The sequence below is a fragment of the Heptranchias perlo genome, chromosome 14 (assembly GCF_035084215.1).
Source record: "Heptranchias perlo isolate sHepPer1 chromosome 14, sHepPer1.hap1, whole genome shotgun sequence".
Classification (NCBI taxonomy): domain Eukaryota; kingdom Metazoa; phylum Chordata; class Chondrichthyes; order Hexanchiformes; family Hexanchidae; genus Heptranchias; species Heptranchias perlo.
This window is the reverse complement of record NC_090338.1, coordinates 24,173,596-24,199,172: the sequence shown is the minus strand read 5'-3', so window position 1 is coordinate 24,199,172 and position 25,577 is coordinate 24,173,596. Positions and strand designations below refer to the sequence as shown.

The following is a 25,577-nucleotide window of genomic DNA, read 5'->3' as shown; positions in this document are numbered from 1 at the left end:
GGAAGGAGATCCAATAATAACTTTCAAAAGGGAATTGGATAAATACTTGAAGTTGAAAAATTTGCAGGGCTATAGGGAAAGAACAGGGGAATGGGACTAATTGGATAGTTCTTTCAAAGAGCCGGCACAGGCACGATGGGCCGAATGGCCTCCTCCTGAGCTCTAGCATTCTACGACTCACCAGGGGTCCGAGACCCCAAAAAAAACTTCACACCACAGAGCCTTTCCTCGCACTTGTCCGCAACCAAATCCCTCAACGTTTTACGCTCAACAGAGGACAAAGCGACACAAGATATACTATTACCGGTATATCCGCGGCGCTGAAGGAGACCCGCTTCGCTCCCAAATCCAAAACACGGTCCGCCGGCTCAGCCCGACTGACGCAGGCCGCAGCAACCCGAGTTCCAATTGGAGAATGCCGTACACTACGTAGAGCGCAGAAAGCCGAGCGGTAGCGGACGTCACTGAGATCAGCGAGTGACGCGTAAACTGCGCAGAAAACCCGAAGAGCCGAAGTGACGGACGTTCTCTGGTCTGAAAGGGGAATTCTCGCGATATCGGAGCCGGCTGGTGGTGCACGAGAATCTATCGGTAGTGAGAGACGGTGGCGTGTTCCTGATCTTCACATAAATAAAAAATAAAGTGTTTAGCGTTCTGTAGATTAGTGTCTGAAAGAGAAGGCATCTTTATTGGACGCCAGTTACTTGAGGCCTATCTTTTAAGAAAAAAAAAACCCCGCAAATAAAATTGTAATCGAGTTGTTCGCAGTGTGCGCTTTAGCCCAGAGATGTCAGTGGTCGGCTTCGATATCGGTTTCCAGAATTGTTATGTGGCTGTGGCGAGAGGCGGCGGCATCGAGACGGCCGCCAACGAATACAGCGACAGAAGCACCCCGTGAGTATTGGAGAGGGCGAAAGATACGGTCTTTGTTTTTTTTTTGCCAGGGCAGCGAGTGTTTAACGGAGCCGGTTGCTTTGAGGCCTAGTTCCCATCCGCTCCCCCGCGCCCCCCCCCCCCCCCCGGCACCACGCGCGTGGCCGGGCAGGAGGCAATGACTGACTTGATGCGGCATTGACAGCTTGCTCATTGCCCCATGCCTTTCGCTTTCTAGAATTTTCCTTTTAACTTGTTCTGATCAATTGCAGAATGTTTTTAACCATCAGAAATATCCAACTTCATTTTAAGTAACACTGTTATATTTCAAATCAGGAGAAATTGTGTTGCTTGTAATTTTCGTTAATGCAAGTTTGAAAGCGAATTGCAGTGTTATGGCGATATCCCACCTGCATTGACAATGTTCCAAGTTTTTTTTGGGGGGGTGGTGAGGCTGGTGTTCTATTTTTCTCCACAAATTATTTTGATCGTTTTTGTTTATATTTTCCTGCCACACATTTTCTTTTTGAAATAACGTTTAAATTACATTTACTATCAGTTTCACATTCACATAAGTTGCAGTAGAATCATAGAATGGTTACAGCACAGAAGGAGGCCATTCGGCCTGCGGAGCCTGTGCCGGCTCTCCGCAAGAGCAATCCAGCTAGTCCCACTCCCCTGCCATTTCCCCATAGTCCTGGATTTTTTTTTCCTTCAAGTACTTAACCAATTACCTTTTGAAAGCCATGGTTGAATCTGCTCCACCACTCTTTCAGGCAGTGCATTCCAGATCATGACCACTCGCTGCGTAAAACAGTTTTTCCTCACGCCGCCTCTGGTTCTTTTGCCAATCACCTTAAACCTGTGTCCACTGGTTCTCGACCCTATCGCCAATGGGAACAGTTTCGATCTACTCTGTCTAGACTGCTAATGATTTTGAACACCTATCAAATCTCTTCTCAACCTTCTCTACTCTAAGGAGAACAAACCCAGCCTCTCCAGTCTATCCATTTGGCTGAAGTCCCTCATCCCTGGAACCATTCTAGCAAATCTTTTCTGCACCCTCTATAAGGCCTTCACATCCTTCCTAAAGTGCGATGCCCAGAATTGGACACAATAAACCAGTTGTGGCTGAATCAGTGTTTTATAAAGGTTCATCATAACTTCCTTGCTTTTGTACTCGATGCCTCTATTGTCACTTCTGTCACCTTTTGTCACTTCTGACACATTTGCCTGAGGAAGGAGAAAATCTCCGAAAGCTTGTGAATTTAAAATAAAATTGCTGGACTATAACTTGGTGTTGTAAAATTGTTTACAAATCTATTTACAAAGCCCAGGATGCCGTATGCTTTTTTAGCTGCTTTTTTAACCGCTTTCTCAACCAGTAGTACATTGCTCCATGTAATTCTATTTAATGGCTAAACAAATGGCAGTGTGTGTGCTGGAAAGGTAATGCAGGATTTATGATTGATCCCTTCCCTGTCCCCAACATGCTGAGATGAAGATAAATGTGAAAGATTTTAATAAAAACAGAAAATGCTGGAAATACTCAACAAGTCAGGCAGCAACTGTGAAGAAAGAAACATAGTTAATGTTTCAGTTCGAAGACCTTTTGTCACTTCTGACACATTTCCAGCATCTGCAATATTTTGCTTTTGATTTAAAATGAAAGATTTTGATTGGACTAGTGCAGCATAATGCAACTTCACTATACCATTTCTAAATCGTTTTTTGAACCTGAATCAGAGAAAATGAATTCATTTTCCTTTATTATTAATGCCTCTGGTTTTCACTCTTGCACGCTATTCTTCAGTCCTCTTATCCTTCATGCTAATGAACCAGCCTCTGACTGATTGCCATACTCTTTTCCTGTTGCTAAGTAACTGCTGTTCACTTGACATGACATAAAGGAGTTAATCAATATTGTATTGTATATCTTGTATCTGAGGCAGTTTTCTTTTAATCAAGTTTTGCTTATGGCTTGTTAATTTTAGTGCCCGCCAGTTCTGCGGTCAATTTAGGTTACATAATTTCTTTACGTTTACTTTATCCTTACCTTTCACAATTTAAACAACTGGATTTTCTTCGTTCTTTTCTCCAGTCAAATTTAGTTCTGAGATTTCTTTCTTCATAACTTAGATTCAAGGTCTTGAAATTATCCCTGTTTGAATCTCTCCAATGCATCCAGCTTTTTGAAAACTGGGCATTTATAATTGTATACATTAGGGTCAGTGGTATGCACTTATAAATGCCTTGTTTTCAAACAGAAAAGGGCTGGGAAGATCATTTGTGGTGGCTTGGAATGGGCAAGCGAGGACTGGGAAAGTGGGCAGAGATCCATGTCACTAAATCCTGAATCTCAGCATTTAATCTTTGGATGGCCCTCTGGTTGTGCACTCAGTTCACCCATACAAAATGAGCAATGATGTTCAGTCACATTCAGGACATTGAGGAAATTAATTGTTAAAACTTGAACTACAGGACTTTTGATAAATGGATTTTTGTTTGCTACAGTCAAAAGCGATGGAAATTCCTATGGGTTTTCCGCTGTCTTGAGTTTTTTTGGAGGAGGATGAAAGGAGGGATGGGACTGAGCTACATTTGTGCACTGCACCCTCTGTTAATGTGTACAAGCCAGCCACATCTACCTGGGAATGTCCACGGGTGATTGCTTCATCCGGAAAGCATTGATAGATTGTCATCTGCTGCAGCCAACCATCTCCACAATAGGGATGGCACAGTCAGTGGCAGCGAAGGCTACTAAACTTTTATGCCTCACTCTATCCAAGCCATCATTGAGGGCATAATTCGATTCACCGACCAAGGTGCATCAAGTAGGCCACTGTGCTATTTGACCATCATCATGGGAATCTGACACAATGAGAGGGCACTGCAATTTTGCTGCATCACCGGACTCCCCTCAAAGTCCAGGGCATTATTGCTGGGCACCCATGTGGCTACCCTGGACCCAACACACAATGTTGAGGCCTTCATGAACCACAAATACTTGCACTCCATCAGTATGCAGATGGTCAGTGACCAGAAACACAGGATCATGCAGGTGAATGCCTTCTTCCCAGGTAGCAGTTATGATTTTATTTTAAGATGATCCTCTGTGTCTGGGTTATTTGAAAGAGAAAACAGTGGAAGAATGACTCCTAAGAGAGCGAGGCTATTCTGTTGAGCTCCAGTTTGTGACACCATTGCAACAGTCACAAACCACCAACATGCATGCAGCCAACAGGAAAATTGAAGATAAACTATAGGAATCTTGAAGCGGCGCATCAGATCCTATGCAGGTTGGGACCATATTACAATCCAGTCTACAAGGGTTTCCAAGTTGTCTGCTGCATGCTGCACAACTGGACCACCCAGATAAAATGGAGGAGGAGGTGCATCGATAGCCAAGAGCAGAACAGGGTCCTGACAATTTCATGGATGATGTATCTGCTGAAACAACTTTGCAGTCAGCCCAATTCCAATGCTGTCCAGCCCCAGAAATTTCAAAGTGACCGTTCCAAGCTTAAAGGTTTTGGGGCCCTTCTCCATTACTGGCTTGCTCCTTCCTGTTGTGCATCACCATATCCTGTTAGCAGAGAATTAATGTTCAGGTGTTGAAACTTGAAGAGCACACAAAGTAATGTCCAAGTGCCTATCCTGTATCTAACTGTGGGTGAGTAAATGAACTTGCATCATTCAATAATCTTTATTGGGAGCTTGCTTTGTGAGCTCGCCTTTAGCGGTTGGAAACAATATTTTGACATCTATCTTCATGCCGAAATAAAGCAACTCATCTTTAATTCCAGCCAAGATCTCACATTAAACGTGTAATTAGGCTGACCCAAAAGACTTGGTGGGCTCAACTGTTCCTAATCCATGCCAATGCAAAGTTGGCAATGCACACAGCTGCACCCTGAGTGTCAAGATAGGAACATCTACTCCAGTGTTTCAAAAATGTCCTTATTAGTGGATTAAACGTGGTTAATCAGTAAATCAAAAGCAAAATACTGTGGATGCTGGAAGTCTGAAATAAAAACAGAAAATGCTGGAGAAGCTCAGCAAGTCAAGCAGCATCTGTAGAGAAAGAAACAGAGTTAACTCTGTTTCTTTCTCCACAGATATTGCCTGACTTGCTGAGCTTCTCCAGCATTTTCTGTGGTTAATCAGTACCCCTGTGATGGTTCCTAGTACTTGATTTATCTTATTGCTAATGGCCTTATATGGACTAGATTTTGTGAATGGGCTAATCACACAATTCTTTTCCCCTCCTTTTATTAATTGAATTGATTATTTACACAAATTTCATATCTCCTAAAGCAGTGTTGGAAAGATCTATCCGCCATTCCTCAGTCTGTTCCCATAACTTGTCCCTTCATATGTGCGGTCTTAATAAGTTAGTAAACTTGATGTCATCAGCAAATTTAGTAACATTATTAGACATGCTCTTTTATGATGTAAGACTGGGAGCAAATCTGTTCATACTAACAAACTTTTGTTTTGTCTCAATGGCAAATACATTAATTTTGCATCTCCCTTCTGGGGCAAGGGGAGAATGTAGGGATGGAAAACCATCTGATGCATGCTGAAGGGCAGTTAGTAAGAAATGTGCTTAATTCATATTTACCTGCACTAGGAAGATGGGTGGTCGTTTTGGTCCCTGCCTATATACTTTGTGCTTTTTTTTCAAAAAAAAGTTTTCTGTACATTAAAGTAGTTGCACCATGTTTTTCTCTAGAATGGCTATGATTTTAAATATTGTATTCCCATTGTACAATATTTCATGACATTCACTAATACTCCATTGTCAGTCCTTAAATGTCCATTCCTCATTATGGTCTCCTCCCACTAAAGTTTCTGGAGCTTACACTTCCTCTATTTTTCATTTGCTTGTTTTTTTTTAAAAAAGCTTTTTTTAGAAAAATGATGCCTCTAGGCAGCTTCCTTACATTGTTGGTTAGATTGGGATTGATGCACAAAGTGGTCACACTTGGATTTGCATTTGATGATCCCCACACCAGGAAGAGGTCATAATGAGATATGAACATTTGAGAATTGTTAGGTTGTAGAGTAAGGAGGATTAGTGAAAGTTAGAAATATTATCTAATGGTAGGAGTCATCATTGGAGAAAAACCATGGTGCAATTATTTATGTATGTACAGTTTTTTAAAAAAAAAGTACAGTATACAAGCCGGGAATAAAATAGATACTCATTTATGGTACATAAAAATATATGCTGAATTAAGCACAAATTTCTTGCTAGCCTATCCTTGGAGCAAGTGCATCAGACCAACAGGATGTTCCATCCCCGAGAGATGTATTTAGGTGGAATGCAGATGAGTGTCTGATATTAAGCTAGAGCTATCTCAACATCCCCTGAGCAGAAGTGAATCATGGCTACTCTGTTTTGTGACATTTTTAAACCTAATGTGGGAACTTCTCTGGAACTGCGGCTAGCTCTGTCATCCATGTTCAGTAACATGGGCTGTGAATTTATATGATGCCACTGTATTAGCAGCTGAGTGAGGAGGAAACAGTCAGAACATAAGCATTTCCTCTCAGCTGACTCCTAGCCATATATTCAACAGATAAAATTACTCATTCTTCTGTCAGGACAGACATAATCAAGTAACCCATAACATTTATCCCATGCACCTTTTTTTGGTCTTGCAGTACCCATACACCACCCACAGCTGAATGCATCTCCAACCGTGACATTCAATTCAGTTCTTGTATTGGCAGAGGCTGAAGACAGATGGGAAATTGAGATCAAAAGAGTGCTATTACCACATAAACTTAATTTATTTGTCCAAATATTTTTCTTTAAAAATACTTTATCTGCTTAAAGTAGTTAATTGAAAAATGTTTTTTTTACCCATTGTCCAAGTCAACACTGCTGTTTTGGAAATAGTTCACCAAACAGTTGTGTTAACCAGCATGTTTTTAGTGTACTGCCACATTAGCCTTTCATTAAAATGTCTTGACTTATAAAGCTGCTATATAAAGAATCCCTGCTACTGGAAAATGCTTGCCATTCCATTGATATTTGTTTAAAAAGATTTAGCCACGGTTAAAGCTTATGGCACCTTTCAAGTCTTCAAAGAGCTTACAAATTATTATTTTTTTTAAAAAAGTAATTTTAGATTGGCCAACGCGAATGCCATGCAACTTACAGCAGAGTGAAAGATTTGAGAACTGCCCATGAAGAGAGTGCAGTGGTACGACTTAATAAAACTCTAAGATCCTTAAAGGTGGCGTGTTAAACAAAATTCTGTATCCAGAATGGGATGCCAGATTTGTTCTAGAGAAGCCTTCGCAATGGTCAAGAGCAGGTCATCTGCCCTCTTGTGTGTGGACTAGTGTATAATTCAGGAAGATGGTTTAAAGTGTAGCCCTATTTTTATTAAAATACTGTACTGATTAAGCCCTATTGGACTGTAAAAGTTGGACCATTTTGTTTGGTTGGAAATTTCTGCTCCCTTAATGGGAAATCCTAGTAACAGTGCACTTTTAATGAAAACCTGTGTCTCTAATCTTTGCTGCTATTATCCAATAGATGGTGGTTTCAGTAGAATTGGGTTGCAAAAGAACTTCACTTTCTTAGTGTTCAATATGTATTATATTTTGTTCCCAGTTTGCAGCATTTGTACAGTTTATGTGCCTCCGGTTGGCCCTTTGTGCTGACTCTTTAGCTTTTCTCCATTTTCCTGAATTTATTCAGCAGTCTGAGAATTAAAATAACAGCATACAGTTACATACATGCAATAGCAACTTTCAAGGTCAAAAATCACTGCAAAAGCTTGGTTTAGATTGGTTGGCTGTTGTCCAAAACCACGCAGCATTGGCCTTTGGTCACCTACTGTACTGATCTGGCAAGCAGGTTGAGCTTAGATAATTCTCAATTTAGAGTTTTTAAACTAATGGGGAATGTTGATCCTATGGTTCATTTTGGAAAAGGTTTCCTGCCTCATTTAAAGGGAAACACAACCTTGATTTTCTTCCCCTCCCATTCTGTTTTAAATGACTGTTACCTATTTCCAAAAACCATTTTCAATAGCTCACTCACAAGCTAAATCCACCCTCTTGTGTTTTGAGCCATGTGATGCTATAATAAATACAAGTTCAAACATTGTATTTTTGTTCATCATTCGTTTTGCTTCAGGCAGCATTTTCTGGGAAGAGCATATCACTGCAGGAAAGTTGTGTTAAATTCGCTGAAAAGTTTATCTTCATGGCATAACTACAGCATACAAGTTAGCTACAAAGTTTTCAAGCCTAGAATGAACTGTTTGAAAGAAAGAGAAGCAGAGGTGTCCTTTGTAGTGGTAAGTGCAATGCAACATGCTTTTGCTCTTTCCAGCAGCATAGCACGTGGTTTGGGACACTTAAAAGGTTTTGTGACCAAATTAATATCAAAATAAATCAAAAGGTACAGTTTTTTTTAAAAGAACGCTTCCCTTGCAATTCTTTCAAATCTGACTGCATCTGTCACTGTACTGCTATGTGCTCAAGAATTGGAGCCTGGCTGAAGGTGGCCGTGGCGAGCTTGTGGATCTGCTGGTTTGAAGAATACTGTGAATCTTTGATGCTGATCGTGATCATTGTTACTATTGCTGTCAGACCTGTATAAGAGCATAGCCTGATCAGGACTCCTGTTTTTTTTTCCCGACTTCTCTGTGGCATGCATATTAACAGGCAGCTGCAACTCCACACTGTGCGCTGATAGAATCTGCGCAGAAAATATCATTGTTGCCTCTGCCTGTTTAACTCTGTCCTAGACACTGGCACCTGAAACTCCATCTTGTATGCTGCAATGCAAATGAAGTGTTAACCATAATTTGCTGAACTGGCATTCAGCAAATTATAGTTAACACAGCATTCATTAAGCTATCGGAAATCTCTAGCTGCTTTTATATTGACACTGTTTTAATTGGAATTCCTGGACTGTAAACTGGCTCCCAATGTTTATGCTAAATCTAGCTCCCTTATCCTGGCGGCAGACACTGGGTCTGCGAGTCTGTTACAGAGATAAGGGAGCCGGAGTTTTCAGGGTAAATGGACATTAATCTGGAATCAAATGTAAACACACCAATATAAAAGCAACTTCTGATTTGCCATGTGACTATTCGATGTTGTTTCTTCAGCCTTTCTGTGCTCTCAACAACCACCAGGGTCAAATATGGTACATCTGTATTGTACCTCCTATGCAAAAAGTACAGGTTGAGTTCCTGGAATAGTTAAATTGTATACTTTGCTTTAAAATTGCAGGTCTTGTGTGTCCTTGGGACCCAGAAATCGTTCAGTTGGAGCTGCAGCCAAAAGTCAGGTAGGAAGAGCTCAGTGCATCCTTCTTTACAAAGGGTTGGAAATTCTAGGAAAAGGTGTTGCAAGCATATTATTGAAGCTCATTTGTAATCTAGCTGCTATCCTGAGTGTACAAGTCTGCCAGTGCTTTAAATAATATTTGACTTCCCCCCCACCCCCCTCAAATCCATGAGTCATCCAGTTACATGATGCAAACTATCATTGTGAGAATAAATTTGTAATTTTATTAGTGGACATTACCTAGCGAATCTATCAAGTGGCTTTCTTTTTCCCCTGTGATGGTTTTCTATCCAAACCTATGAGAAGACAATGGTAAGATATTAAAGGGTGATGAAGTATCCTGAACTTAGAGTGGTTCCTCAAACAACCTTTGTTGAGTCATCTGAGAGCCACATTTAGTGGTGTAGTGGATGTCACGGTGTTATGTTCTGGCAGCAAGTGGTAGGAAGAATAGCGAAACAGAATATTTTTTAAATGGTGAGAAACTATTAAATGTTGGTGTTCAGAAAGATTTGGGTGTCCTTGTACAAGAAACACAAAAAGTTAGCATGCAAGTACAGCAAGCAACTAGGAAGGCAAATGGCATGTTGGCCTTTATTGCAAGGGGGTTGGAGTATAAGAGTAAGGAAGTCTTACTACAATTGTACATTGCTTTGATGAGACCTCACCTGGAGTACTGTGTACAGTTTTGGTCTCCTTACCTAAGGAAGGATATACTTGCCTTAGAGTTGGTGCAACAAAAATTTACTAGATTGGTTCCTAGAATGAGAGGGTTGTCCTACGAGGAGCGTTTGAGTAGAATGAGTTTATACTCTGGAGTTTAGAAGAATGAGAAGTGATCTCATTGAAACATATAAAATTCTCGAGGGCAATTAGGGATGGGCAATAAATGCTGGCCTTGCCAGCGACGCCCACATCCCGTGAACGAACAAAAAAAAAATTCTGAGAGGGCTTGACAGGGTAGATGCTGAGAGGTTGTTTCCTATGGCTGGAGAGTCTAGAACTAGGGGGCATAGTCTCAGGATAAGGGATCAACCATTTAAGACTGAGATGAGGAGGAATTTCTTCATTAGGAGGTCGTGAATCTTTGGAATTCTCTACCTCAGAGGGCTATGGATGCTGAGTCGGTGAGCATATTCAAGACTGTGATAGATAGATTTTTAGACTCTAGGGGAATCAAGGGATATGGGGATCGGGTGGGAAAGTGGAGTTGAGGTCGAAAATCAGCCATGATCTTAATGGATGGTGGAGCAGGCTGGAGGGGCCATATGGCCTACTCCTGCTCCTATTTCTTCTGTTCTTATGAACTACATTTTTGTGCTGGACATTCTATGTAACATTAAGCATTTTCTGAAGCCACCAATCCTGATTCCTGATGGTTAGATCCAGGCAGGCTTGACCATAAATGTTGACTTGCATGTCTGCACTGTCTGACCCAAACAAGCCAACAGGCCTCAAACATGAATCTGCTGTCTCCAATAAATATGATGTACAACATGAAGGGAAAAGTACTCTAAAATGTTAAGTTGATTTGTTTAAATGAATTGCAACTTATCTTCCCTAGCTTAACATTAAACCAAACAGCCCCAGCAATAAAAATTATTTTTAACCGTGTGCATTGCCATTACATTTTTGATTAAAAAGTGCACACATTTGCTTCACCATCCTTTGCAGATGGTAAAAACCTGCTTAAAACTGGCGCTTAGAAATCAGAAGAGGAAGATTACAATACCTTGTGGCATTTGCCCATCCTGTTTAGTGGTTGCTAGTAAGTGAACTCTAATAACATAGGTGTCATGAGGCAAAGAAAGTGTTGCAAACATCTCGGTGCTTTATGTACAATTAATTATTTTCATTACTAATAGTTGCTGTGATGTGGCAAGTGCAGCAGCCATTTTGGGCACAATGAATCATAAACAGAAATGAGATGAAATTTTTTTTTATATTTGCAGGATGTAGGTGTCGCTGATGAGGGGCATTTTTGCCCATCCCTTATTGCCCTGAAGATATTCTTTGTAGTGGTTGGATGCAACTGATTGGCTTGCTGGGCCACTTAAAAGTCAACCACGTTGGTGTGGGACTGAAGTCACATATAGGCCAGGCTATTTAAGCTTTTTCTTATTACGTCTTTTGAGAGATGAATGTTGGCTAACATACCAGGAAGACGTGCTCCTCTTCGAATAGTGTTCCCAGCACCACCAGAACAAGACCCATAGTTCAGTGTTTTATCTAAAGGATGGTACCTCTGGCAATGCAGCACTCTCCTCGTACTACGTTGGCATGTTTAAAATGGGTCTTGAATCCATAGCTGCCTAACTGAGGCAAAATTGCTATCGACTGAGGGAAGCTGAGACAAGCCTGACAACAGGAGGTACTCAGAGCTGGGAAATATAGCAGTTATTCTCCAGATTCCCCTAAGCTAGTGGCTCTGCACAACCGTAATTTAAAGCAAGAAAGCAGCAGAAACCTGCCTTGACTCCTTAAACTCTTCCCCACCTCCGAGCTGCAGCTAGCAACTGGCTCGAGTAAGGTAATTGTCAAGTAGTGGGTCACGGTCTGCAAGACCATGCAGATTGCCATTGGGGAAGCATTTATTCCTGGGTTCCCAGAATTTGCACCTGCTGAGTAAAGAGAAACCTCAGAGTGATAATGATGGAGGCAAGTTGTGCACCATGTTTAAAATTCTTACATTATAAGTTCTATTGCAGTAAAGAGTGAGATCCCAAACTGTCTGTACTGGGGTTAATTTGGGGTTAAGTCAGATATAACTGGCTTTGTCTTTTGTCATTTATACACCTGGATTGTAAATTTACTTTACATTTTACCTGGAATTGCTTGTAGCATGCTTTAAAATACAGGAAGTCTGTGATTTGTTCATTGACACATCAGTGAATACCTGTCTTTGTGCACTCCTAATTGCAACTGTACCTTGTGCCATCTGATTATATATAGATGATTTACATAAAACCACTGCTTTGTCTTTCTCCCTTCTTTCTCTCAATAAAAAATAGGACCGCTCATTCACATAAAAATGCCATGGATGCTGATAAATCATTTGGCGCCTGCCAATATTTTTTTATTATTTTCTTTAAAATATTATTTTACAATTCAGAACCACTAGAAATGTAAGATGCAGTATTTCTGTAAGTGAGCGATGATCAACCAGGACAGGTATTTGATAAAATGTTGGCTATCACGCTTCAAGGTAAATGCATTGTCAGGTATGCCGGTGAACCAAACAGGCCAGAGAGTCCATGGTTCAAACCCTGTGCTGTGCTGCAATGATGGAAGGGGAGCTACAGTTGGCCTCAGCACCCAATTTAGGAGACAGATTAGTCAAAAATCCCAATTCTGTTGGCTGCCTGCTGCAAAGAGTGTATATGTGGTGTTAGACACTGCTTGCACTGTCTATTGGTGCCTTGGAATTAAACCTATAATTATTCCAGACATTTTAACCCTTTTAACTAAGTGCAGCGCATTTTTAAATTGCATCGCAGATAGCTGTCCATTCCTTTACAAGACTTGCATAACTAGTAACAGAGAAACCTGATCCTGTACAAAAATCTTAAATGTAATTTATGATGAAATTGGAGCCAAAATATAAATGCAAGTTGCACCTTATGTAAAAGGAACAAAGATTTGTTGCAATTTCCTTCAAGTACTTTGAAAGTAGAAATAATTGTTTTTAGATATTAAGAATCAAGTTTTAACTTCTTCTCTTGTAGGTAGTGTCAAATGTGAAAAACACTTTACAAGGATTTAAAAGGTTCCATGGCCGGGCTTTCACAGATCCGTTTGTAACCACTGAGCAATCCAAGATTGCATATGAACTCCTCCAGATGTCAAATGGTACCACAGGTGTTCGGGTTAGTGTCACTTTACTCCGTAATAATGTCCGGCTTATTACAAAAGTGCATGCTTTGCCATTAGGATGGAAGTAGAGAAATTGATGTCACTTGGTCCAAACACTACCTCCATATGTTGTTGTGACTACCTCCATATTGGAGAAGCTTGAGAATGCCCAAAGGAGTTTAAAGGGAAAAAACTGTAGATTTTTATTTTGCCTAGCCTATTTAACTTTTCAGTATAGAACTGAAATACCTTCAGTAAAACGGAACAAATGTCAGATGTCACTGGTCTAACAACATAAATTTAAGTTTTTTTTCCCAGTGAAAGTTAAACACACACATTCGCTAGGGATGGTTAGTGAAAAGCTTGCTCAAGATGCTTCGTCTATGTGTGAATACAGTGCAATGAATGCATTAAAATGCATTCACTGGCCCATTGCTAAATGCCTCACTTTAGTGGAACAGTGTTGATCTTTAAGTCCTGTAGTAATTGCTGTAATGCAGTGAGTTGTGAAATAGTTTAAAATTGTTAATGCATTTACTAATTAGAAGCCCAAAGTGCCCCTAAATATGCTCAGTGGAACCCCAAGCTCCTGTTAAGCAGCTTTTAAATATATATTTCCTTCATCTTGTTTTAGACTCCACGGCACCATACTCTAAGATGAGAGAGTGAGTAAGTTTGGTGCTCCCAGCCTCTCTATTGCCACTCTAACTGATGGGGGGGTGCACAAAAGTAGCCTAGTATGCAATGCCCCTCAACTAAGGATGGTCTGAACCAAGATTGTAAACTTGTCATGTAGGAACTCCTGTCTGCATATCCTACTACTCTGGTAAGCATGCGTTTAAAGGCATCTGATGGCTCAGCCGGTTATGGCATTCAGTAACTGAGCAGTACAGACAAGGAAAGTTCCAGGTTCTATCCCCAATCTATGCTAAGTTAGCTGATTTTAGACAAGGCAGCAGTAGGGATACTATTGTTGGCTTGGGTGCCCCTAAAGAGGGGAAATCAGTGATTGTTCTTGGGCGACCCTGATGGAAATGCACATGTTTTAATGTCAGGACAGGATCGTATGGTAATGCCCCCACAAGCAAATAGCTCACATGATGAATCGCTACTTGCCTGATGTACCATGTGGAGCCTGGTACCCAGAATTGGCTACTGGATTTCCCTATATTCCAACAGGGACTACGTTTCAAAAGTACCTCACTGGTTGTGAAGTGCTATTGGGATGTCCTGAGGACATGAAAGGCACTATATAAGTGTAAGTCCCTTCCTCCCTGATGTCAGTTATTTTCCTCTCTATCAAATATTCTTATGATTTAATGAAAGGTCTTTGTGAACAAGGCAATAAATGCTTTTGGTCAAGATGTATTTTTCAAAAAAGAATTTTACAAATGTAATGATGAAGAGATAAAAAGATGATTCCTTGCTTTTTTTCATTTTTTAAAAAGGTCTCGTACATGGAAGAGGATCAATGCTTTAGTGTGGAACAAGTGACAGGAATGTTGATGACTAAACTGAAGGAAACAGCTGAAACTGCACTGAAGAAACCAGTCATGGATTGTGTAATATCAGTAAGTAGTCAAAGTACTTCTAATTTTGTGCAGTATAATATGCAGTATTCATTTTTGGAAATTTTGAGGCTTTTTAATTTCATTCTTTGGACAGGTGCCTTTCCCTTCATTGATTTTCTGTGTACTATCTATAGGTTCCATGTTTCTACACAGATGCTGAGAGGAGGTCAGTAATGGATGCTGCACAAATTGCAGGGCTCAACTGTTTACGGCTGATTAATGAAACCACTTCAGGTAATAGCTAAATGCTTTTTGATATGACAATTGGCATTCTTACTGTGGAAGAGAAGACTGGATTAGTCATGTTCTAGCTGCTGACTTGCACTAAAACAAAAGTATACTGGTGGAGTAGATACCAGAATAATAGAAAACCAAGACTGTTCTATTGGTGAGGATGGGATTCGAACCTTTGGCCTGCCCAGCACATTGAATTATTAACCCATTACAACATGGGCAAATAATAATGAATTCCAGGGAGCACAGACATAATCAAGCTTTCATTAAGGCTTGTGTTTATGTAGTGCCTTATCAAGTTTACTAAACATCTCAAAGTGCTTTACATACAGTGAATTATTTTTTGCAATGTAGTGACTGCTGTTAGCCAATGTAACAACAATCATTTGGCATGCAGCAAAATTGCACAAAAAGCAATGAGATGAATGATTGATTGTTTAATCTGATTTTGGTGGTTGAGGGAGGAATGTTGATCAGGCCACCAGTAGAGCTCCCTATTCTTTGAACGGTGGGATAGAGTCTTTAATGTTGACTTTTGGTCTAACGTCTCATCTGAAGGACGACACGTTTGACAATGTAGCACTCCCTCAGAACTGCATGGAGTGTTGGGGCCCGATATTACCATGGCGGCGGGTTCACGGTGGGGGGGGTCGGTGAAATCAGTCCACTCCGCGCGCAATCGCAGGCTGATTGGATCCACTTACCTGTTGTTCCGGGTTCCCCGCTGCTAAGCTGCGCGGCGGGCGGACTGCGCATGCGCAATAAGGTCTGTCAGCTGGAGGAGCTCTATTTAAAGGGGCAGTCCTCCACTGACTGATGCTGCAAGAAATAGGAAAAATTACAGCATGGAGCATCCCAGGGGGAAGGCTGCTCCCAGGTTTAATGATGCCTCACTCCAGCTCTTATTGGATGGGGTGAGGAGGAGGGGGAGGACAGAGATCTTTCCCCCCCCCCCCCCCGGCGGGCGGGAGGAAGCGGCCTGCCTCTGCCACCAAGAAGGCCTGGCTCGAGGTGGCAGAGGAGGTCACCTGCACCACTAACATATCGCCCACCTGCATACAGTGCAGGAGGCGCTGCAATGACCTAAGTAGGTCAGCCGAAGTGAATACACTTACCCATTCCCCTACATTCCGTCTGCCACATCACCGCCTCCACCCCACACCTCCTTCTGCACAGCCAACACTACTCTGTCACATCACCCCTCACACCCACTCAAACCTCATCCTCATCTTACCTGCACTTACTCACCTCGCCAGTACTCATCCCACCACTACCACTCAAACCAATCCTCATACAATCTCATGGCTCTATCTCATACTCACCCTCTCATGCATCTCTTTCACGGTCAGCCTCACTCAACCTGTGCTGCAGCCACCGGGCATATATCACACGTGCAGTCGGAAGCATAAGGCAAATGTGTCGTGAGCATGAAGGGGATGCACAAAGGTGTTTGAGGGTTTGTCATGGTTTTTACTTATATTTAATTTCTGATCAACTCACATTACATATTATATTGGCACCACTACTGTCACGTCTTTGCGAATCTTGTCTGGTTTATGCAATAATGCCCTTTCCTGAGGATCACAATGAAGACCCACAACTGATGACACCCATTGTGTCACTGCAGAGTGCGTGTGGGTGTAGGTGTATTTGCAGGGCTCTTTTGTGCAGACGACTGAGAGACGTCGGCGATGTCCCCGGTGGCACCCTGGAAGGATGCAGAGGAGAAGTTGTTAAGGGCAGTGGTGACTTTGACAGCGACAGGTAAGAAGATGCTGCTCGGGCCAGCCGGGAGCTGCTCGGGCCAGCCGGGAGCAGCTCGGCATGAAGGAGGCTGCAGATGTCCACGACTACATGTCGAGTGACTCTGAGCCTCCGTGTGCACTGCTGCTCAGAGAGGTCCAGGAAGCTGAGCCTCGGTCTGTCGACCCTGTGGCGAGGGTAGTGCCCTCTGCGACACATCTGGCTCTGCGGTTGCCCTCCCTCCTGCTATGCAGTTGGATGTGTCACAGCACTGTGTTGTGGAGCTCCACGTGTCAGAGGTGGCCGGCGAGGCTGGTGATGCTGTTCCCCCTCCGAGGAGGTCATGACTGCAGCTACGGCGGCCCCCATCCGGAAGATTTACATCTGAGGGGGTCCGCAAGGTAGGTACATGTGTCTGGACACCGGGGTAAGTGTGCAAGTTTGTGAATTTTGTTGTTAGGAGGAGGGTGGTGGAGGCCAAACTTTGTCCCAAGTGACAGAGTGGCCTCCTGCAATGAGTGAGGGTCTCCTCCCCCACCCCCCACCTGTCAAATGGACCTTTGCAGCTGCCACAGGCTGATGGCTGCAACACGTCCATTTGAACTGGGAGTGTTTCCCCCAGTACGGGAAACAGTCCTAATCAGTTGCAAAATCCCATCCCTGCTAAAATAACAGGTCAATTAGGTCTGTAAACAACCTGAAGTACCTGTTCAATTACTTTAAGTGGCACCCTGCTGGCGTTAATTGCCGGCGGGAGTCCCACATGCGGGGGCTGCACGCGCATGTCAGTGGGGAACCCGGAAATGGGGTTGGTTGGAGCCGGGCTCCCAACCCATCCCGGGAATCCCCGATTTTCGTAGCCCCTCTGCCACGAACGCACCCGATCGCGGGTGCTTAAATCAAGCACTTGGTCTAGATTATGTGCTCTGGTGTGGGGCTTGCACTGGCAACCTTGTTACTACATCAGGAACCATGAGTGATATCTATTGAGCACTTGAATCCTAATTAGACAACCAACTCACATTCAGTTGTAGATATCTTATTTATGAAATCCATACTGTTTCATTTCTTAGTGGGCTTTTAGAAACTTTTGTTGGTAGCAAATGACTGTTAATTATATTCTTGATGTGATATTCACAAAAAAGGTTTTCCATGATCTTAATCTGTCAATTGCAAGAAAGAAGCAATCTCCTTGTAAGTTAATCGATGGGTATGATTGTTTCAAGACAGTGAAGCATTCGGAGTTTCAAAAAATCCCAAAAGTTCAAGAGCCTTTACACCTTTTAACCAGTTAGTAAAATGCATGTGAGAATGGGACTCATTTTTTTCTTTTTGTCTCTGTGGGGAAATTGCCTGGTCTCCATTTGTAGCCGCCTTCTACACGTAAAGGCAGGATTGAGCATTTGTCATGTGGCTAGTTCTAGGAGAATACCTACATCCTAACACTCTTGTAGATCTTTCTGTACCCCAGCATATTGCACCACTGTATGTAGTTCCGTCCTCCGAAATCTATGTAGGAAGATCCTCAAATTTACAAAGACGTTTTTGCATGCACGATTTCAAATATTGTGCATGTTTAGAGTACTATTCTCTAATGGACCTTGATAATTCTGGGTGATGAGAATAGGCTATATAATTGAATTTCAGCTAGTTATTTTTGGAGAAAAGAATGAGGGCAAATGTGGTAGTCCTTTCAAATGCTGAAAGACAGAATTACATAGAGCCCACGGCACAGAAACAGGCCATTCGACCCAACTGGTCTATGTCGGCGTTTATGCTCCCATCCTTCTAACCCTATCAGCATATCCTTCTATCTAGTTTCCCCTTAAATGCATCAAGTGATACATAGATAAAATGAATGTAAATTATTTAACTTACTTATGAGTAAAAATTGACACACATGAAGTGGGTAGAATTTTTTTTCAGTGTAGATTATCAATTTCATAATCTGTTGAAAACAGTTAATTTAAATTAACTTTTTTTTAAAAGATGGGCTTCTTTTTCTCTCAAAGGCTGAGACTCATGTCGGGGTACAATTCCATAGACTCAAGCAGCCTTCTGGTACTTTGCCCAAGTGACCATTGTTTATTTAAGCCTAAACAGTGAACGTCAGCAAACCAATCAGACATGAGAAAACCACAGGTCCTACTCCAGTGTCCACACAGTTTCTAGTAAGGATCTGGTGATCAGGAATAGGAATTTTTCCCTCCTTAGCATGATGGTGCTGAGGCCAATGGTAGCACTGATCTGAATTGCCTTTTCTCAATCAGCTTTTTTCAATCCATGCTTATGAAGGAGAAATGTGGGTATTTCAACGGCTAAATAGGCTTTTCACTCTCACACTTCAAAGCAGTCTGATTTTGTTTTTATGCAGTTGCACTCGCTTATGGGATATATAAGCAAGACCTACCAGCCCCCGAGGAGAAGCCAAGGAATGTTGTTTTTGTTGATTTGGGACACTCAGCGTTTCAGGTTTCAGTCTGTGCATTCAATAAGGGGAAACTAAAGGTAAGGTCGAGCAGTTTTTTTAATGCATGTGAAGTCTGATTTCTTGACATTTTGTGGAACAAATATAAGCAATGTATGTACAGTAAATGCTCACAAACACTACTTCTGCTTGAGGCCTCCTTCATAATAGAGAAGCCGCAACCTGCTTTACTGTGATCTTGATTCTACTGCATAAAGTTCTTGTTCCCAGAAATAATCAACAACCTTTAATAGAGTGGTTCTAGTCTGAATTTGGTCATTAGTTTAACTTACAATTTCTCCTTTAGAATATTACTTAAGGGATCATTTCTTCTTGCTCCACCCACTATACTGGAATAGTGCTAAAACATAGAAGATGTTCTATAATTGAAACATGCCTCCAACGTCTTCTATGTCTCGTTGAAACATATAAAATTCTGACAGGGCTAGACAGACTGGATGCAGGGAGGATGTTTCCCCTGGCTGGGGGGTCCAGAACGAGGGGTCACAGTCTCAGGATATGGGGTAGGACATTTAGGACTAAGATGAGGAGAACTTTCTTCACTGAGGGTGGTGAACATGTAGAATTCTCTACCACAGAAGGCTGTGGAGGCCAAATCACTGAATATATTTAAGAAGGAGCTAGATAGATTTCTAGACACAAAAGGCATCAAGGGGTATGGGGAGAGAGCGGGAATATGGTATTGAGATAGAGGATCAGCCATTATCATTTTGAATGGCAAAGCAGGCTCGAAGGGCCGAATGGCCTACTCCTGCTCCTATTTTCTATGTTTCTATGCCAATCACCTTAAATCTGTGTCCTCTGATTCTCAACCCTTTCATCAATGGGAACAGTTTCTTTTTATTTAGTTTAACTAAACCATTCATGATTTTAAACACTTCTATGAAATCTCCTCTCAACCTTCTCTGCTCTACGGAGAACAGCCCCAGCTTCTCCAGTCTCTCCACGTAACTGAAGTCCTTCGTCCCTGGAACCATTCTAGTAAATCTTTTCCTCACCCACTCTAAGGCCTTCCCAAAGTGCGGTGCCCAGAATTGGACACAATACTCCAGTTTTGGCCGAACCAGTGTTTTATAAAGATTCAACATAACTTCCTTGCTTTTATACTCTATGCCTCTATTTTATAAAGTCCAGGATCCCGTATACTTTTTTAACCGCTTTCTCAACCTTTCCTGCCACCTTCAAAGATTTGTGCACATATATCCCCAAGTGTCTCTGTTCTGCATCCACTTTAGAATTGTAAAATTTATATTGCCTCTCCTCATTCTTCCTGCCAAAATGCATCACTTTGCACTTCTCTGCGTTAAATTTCATCTGCCATGTGTCCACCTATTCCACCAGACTATCTATATCCTCTTGAAGTCTATTACTATCCTCCTCACTATTTATTACACTTCCAAGTTTTGTGTCATCTTCATATTTTGAAATTGTGCCCTGTACACGCAAGTCCAAGTCATTAATATATATCGAAAAAAGCAGTGGTCCAAGTACTGTACCCCTGAGGAACACCACTGTATATCTCCCTCCAGTATGAAAAACAACGTTCATTGCTGCTACTCTTTCCTATCACTTAGCCAATTTTGTATTCATGCTGCCACTGCTCCTTTTATTCCATGGGCTTCAATTTTGCTGTCAAGCCTATTATGTGGCATTTTATCAAACGCCTTTTTGAAAGTCCATTTACACAACATCAACCGCATTGCCCTCATCAACCCTCTCTGTTACCTCATCAAAAAATTCAATCAAGTTAGTTGAACGATTTGCCTTTAACAAATCCGTTCTGGCTTACCTTTGTTAATCCGTACGTGTCCACGTAACTATTAATTTTGTCCCAGATTATCGTTTCTAAAAGCTTCACCACCGTGGTTAAACTGACTGACCTGTAGTTGCCCGATTTATCTTTACACCCTTTTCTTGAACAAGGGTGTAAACATTTGAAATTTTCCAGTCCTCTGGCGCCACCCCCATATCTAAGTGAGGATTGGAAGATTATGAATCACTTTGAAAAGGCAGCCACACAACTGTGATAATTTGGCTTACTAATCTCACATGTTCCCTTTTCCTCTTCCACATAGGCATGCATAAATGCTACTTCTGGAACTCTCTAGCAACCATAATTAATACACTGGTCTCTGTGGCCTTGTATTTTAAGCAGTGTACCACCATTATCCATTTCATTGGCTTTTTGGCAGTCCACAACAGAAATCAGTACTCCTGACGTCCTACCCTTTTTATCACCATGACTCCCACAATTCATTAATTCTTGTAACAAACAGGTATATCAACCATTGATCACGCTTTGGCAGCTGCTATCTGTGTCTGTGATGTGACTGGTTTAGAATCATGATTGTATTGATAGTTTACACAGTCCACAATGCAATTTGTGTAACTGCTTCTGAATTTGCATGGTATACTGGAATTTTAGCCAAAATCTCATCCTTTGCATCCACATGAACTTCCAATCTACACTTTTTTATAACGGCATTTGGATGTACCAAATATCCCAGTTCTTTAAGTCTATGTAGCAAGGCCACTTTACCATGTTGACAAATTAGACATGTGACTTCTGTACTGGGTGAGATCTCTTCTCCAAAACTGAAAGCCACATCTAAAAACAAAATAAATTAATGGTGTGTTTGTATCTGATAGCAAAAATGTCAAATTTTCATTGGTTATATCTTGGCAGTCATGTACTAAAATTAGTGAGATAAAAATTAGTCACAGAGGTAAGATAGTTTATCTGTTGGCGTATAAAAAAATATTAAATACACATACTCCTCTTTCAAATTAACCCAAACATGTGGCTCCATCATTAAAACTTAATACTCTATAACTAATTATTTCTTGGTATAAAAATATACAGATGGTCAGTCAGCAGCTGTAAAGAGAAAAGATGGATTATGACGTTTTTGGGTATGCTGTTCATTAGAACAGATGAAGGGTGCACGTCCAAAACATCATAACCTGTTTTTATTTCAGATTTCCTGCATTTGCAATGTTTTTTTTTCCCTTGCCATTTAACTGCAGGCTTGTGTTGTCCTAGGTCCTTGCTACTGCTTTTGACCCCTACCTGGGTGGAAGGAACTTCGATGAGATTCTTGTAAATCATTTCTGTGAAGAATTTGGTAAAAAGTACAAACTAGATGTTAAATCAAAGATCCGAGCCGTATTGCGGCTTTTCCAGGAATGTGAAAAGCTGAAGAAACTAATGAGTGCCAACGCATCCGACCTACCAATGAATATTGAGTGTTTCATGAATGACATTGATGTTTCTGGAGTATTGAACAGGTACAAAATAATGTTGAAGTTCCAGAATTCTGGTCCTTTAGAAGTTATGGAAAGATACAGTAATTGGTTGCTACTTATAATGGGTGTGGGCTTATTGCAACACAGAACATGAAAGAGAACAAATTACATTTTTGCAAGATAAAGTGCATCAAGAACAAGTTATGTTGTCAATATGATCTAAGATTTTTAATTGCCTCAGTGTATCTCACTGCACTAGAATATTTTTTAAAAGTAAATTTGAATTCTGTTAGATAACCATGAAGTGGAAAAAGAAAAAATAAGTTGGTTGTATTCAGCCACTGGTTACATAGTTGAGGTACAATGGTGTAGATGTTAATGGTGGTTATGGTGTAGAACCAAAGGTATTCAGATGACCTGAACCAAATGCACAAAGGGCAGCATGGAAACTCTTCTCGCATTAGAAGATTAAATATGTCCATAGCATGTAGTTTTTTCCCAGGGTAATTTTGTTTCAGAATTTATATGAAAATTTGCTTTACAAAAGCCTGATGTAAATTTCTTGCATCGCCTAGATCTGCATTGAGGACAAGATACAACTGTATTTGTTTTGCCGTTGTTACCCTGCCTGGCAGATGATTCCAAGTTTTATCATTTCCTTGAGTAGAGATGTTTTTCCTGGTATCTGTGACAGAGATGTGTTGCATTTCAAATCAAAGACATTATATATTTTAATAGCAATATTTGAGATGTGGCTAATCATTTTAAATTTGATTACTGCATGCTGAAGCTGTTTCTTGCTCTCTCCTGACTTGTTTTCTCCATGTTGGAGAGGATGCACATAACTGTCTGGTACACAGATCATTTCTGCTATCTAGACCACTTGACAAGTTGTTTGTCAAGGTTACATAGGTGACAGAAAATGTAATACTGTTTAACTGGCTGCAAGAGATTGAACTAAATTGTGTTGATCGGTGGTAAGTCTGTGAGCTTTGGGATGTCTAGCAGTTTGTGAACAGGGCTGTGTACAGTGCATGCTGTGCACAGTCAGAAGACCATGGCACACAATGCAGTCATGATGTCAGCAGCTGTGCAAAACTCAAAATAGCAAATGAACCAACAGCTTGTCTGGTAGCTGTCCCATTTCTGCTTTTCAAAAGATGCCGCTTCAAAATGTCATGGTTTATGCACAAACTAATGACTCCTTACTTGAGTCCGCATGGACTCTGCCTCAAGGCCTGGTTTGAAGGATGAACCTCTTCCTGCTGGAGGATAAAACTTCCTCTATATTTTAAAGTAGAAGCAGTCACCTATTTTCCCAAATCTTATGAAATGAATGCCTGTTGTTTGATTATACCATATAGTACCTGGAATAACTAAATTCTTTTGGGTTTTCTTAAAAGTGTTTGAGATAAATCAGTTTAAAAAATTGAGTTATTCATGCATATAAAATCAAATATATTTTGAAGGACAGTCCAGACTTGATGTGACTGAGTTGCTCATTTTAATTATGACAAACCAATGCTGAATTCAGTTTTTTAATATATAATAGCAAGGTCGGCATTTATTGCCCATCCCTAGTTGTCCTTGAGAAAGTCGTGGTAGGCCGCCTTGAACCGCTGTAGTCCATGTACTCCCACAATGCTATTAAATGGGAATTCCAGGATTTTGACCCACTGACAATGAAGGAATGGCAATATATGTCCAAGTTAAAATGGTGTCTGGAAAGTTGTGACATTGACCCATGCCATCAAAAAGTTTGTGAGACAAATTTAAAAGGATAGGAGAGAAGAAACAATTGTCAAGGAAACTGGACCAATAAATATTGAAAGCATATTTTGCATTCAAAGTGGAGAATCTGATCTATATCCTGATCAGGGATTTGTATCACCTTGAATAACTGTTTAGTCAGCTTCTGCTCTGGTCTATTATTTTAATAGTGGTTTCAAAATTATGGGTATCATTTATAAATGTAGCTTACAAGGAGATGGTTTTCAAAAAATACAGGGGACAGAAATGTAATTTTATGCAATTATTTCTTAAAAGCAGGTGGACAGAATACATATTTTTACACGCGGGATAGCAGTATAATGTTTCCTTGAATCTTGGGTAAAAACTTCTCAACATTTTTCTATTTTGGATTGTTTAAAGGGCCCAGTTTGAAGAGATGTGCAGTACTCTTTTGTCCAGAGTGGACTCTCCTCTTCGCAGTCTTATGGAACAAACCAGTGAGTAAACAAATTAATTCAGATTGATTTATCTTTGGATGTTCTACACTTCAGTTTCACTTTGTTTTTCTAATTATAGAATCATAGTAATTATAGCACAGAAAGAGACTATTCAGCTCATCACAGCTTGCTCTTCAACTGTGATCCCATTTCTTTGACCTGTTTCCGTAGCTTTTATGTTCCTTTTCAAATACTTATCTAATTTATGTATAGCGCCTTGGTCAGGTCCATCTGGAGTACTGCATTCAGTTTTGGGCACCTCAAGAAGGATATATTGGCCTTAGGGAGGCTGCTGTGCAGGTTCGCCTGAATGATACTGAGGCTTAAAGGGTTAAAGTATGAGGACAGGTTACATAAACTTCGCTTATATTCCCTTAAGTATAGAAGGGGGTGATCTGATCGAGGTGTTTAAAACATTAAAAGGATTTGATAGGGTGGATACAGAGAAACTATTCCCTCTGGAGTGGGAATTAAGAACAAGGGGACATAATAAAATTAGAGCTAGGCCATTCAGCAGCAAAATCAGGGAGCACTTTTTCACAGTGTAGTAGAAATCTGGAACTCTCCCAAAAGGCTGTGGATGCTAGGACAATTGGAGCTTTTAGGACTGAGATATAGATTTCTGTTAGGTATGGGTATCAAGGGATATGGAGCAGAGGTGAGTAAATGGTGCTGAGGTGCAGATCAGCCGTGATCCAATTGAATGGCAGAGCAGGCTTGAGAGGCTGAATGGCCTATTCCTGTTCATAATTTCTTTTTAAATAATGTAGTCTCTGCCTTAATAGCCACCTATGCTAAAACATTCCATGTTCTAAAAAACATCTATGAAAATGTTTCTACTGTTGGAATTTAATAAATTTTAACATTGCTTTCTTGATAGCTCAGTTTGTTACGGCAGCTATAAAGACCAGGAAAATCCCAGGTTTGATGCCCAGACAGTGCTGAGTCTGCTGACCTCGCCCAAGATGGTGGAAGGTGCTAAATTGGTGTTAGTGCCCCTGGGATAGGAAAGGGAAAGTA

General features: G+C 41.0%; 2 protein-coding genes across 2 annotated transcripts in view; one reads left to right on the top strand and one right to left on the bottom strand.

The window, feature by feature from the left end:
• rnf14 (ring finger protein 14) overlaps window positions 1–399 on the bottom strand; it is a 29,512-nt gene extending 29,113 nt beyond the window's left edge. The window contains exon 1 of the mRNA XM_067996131.1: window positions 305–399. The gene's annotated coding sequence lies outside the window, so the exon portion shown is untranslated. The remainder of the gene's footprint in view (window positions 1–304) is intronic.
• Window positions 400–511: 112 nt separating this feature from the next.
• The window catches only part of LOC137332364 (heat shock 70 kDa protein 4-like), a 61,823-nt gene continuing 36,757 nt past the window's right edge, over window positions 512–25,577 (top strand). Inside the window, exons 1-8 of the mRNA XM_067996130.1 lie at window positions 512–894; window positions 9,139–9,196; window positions 12,921–13,061; window positions 14,496–14,618; window positions 14,753–14,852; window positions 18,970–19,103; window positions 22,127–22,371; window positions 24,481–24,557. Coding sequence (XP_067852231.1) covers window positions 788–894; window positions 9,139–9,196; window positions 12,921–13,061; window positions 14,496–14,618; window positions 14,753–14,852; window positions 18,970–19,103; window positions 22,127–22,371; window positions 24,481–24,557 — 985 coding nt within the window. The 5' untranslated portion in view covers window positions 512–787. The remainder of the gene's footprint in view (window positions 895–9,138; window positions 9,197–12,920; window positions 13,062–14,495; window positions 14,619–14,752; window positions 14,853–18,969; window positions 19,104–22,126; window positions 22,372–24,480; window positions 24,558–25,577) is intronic.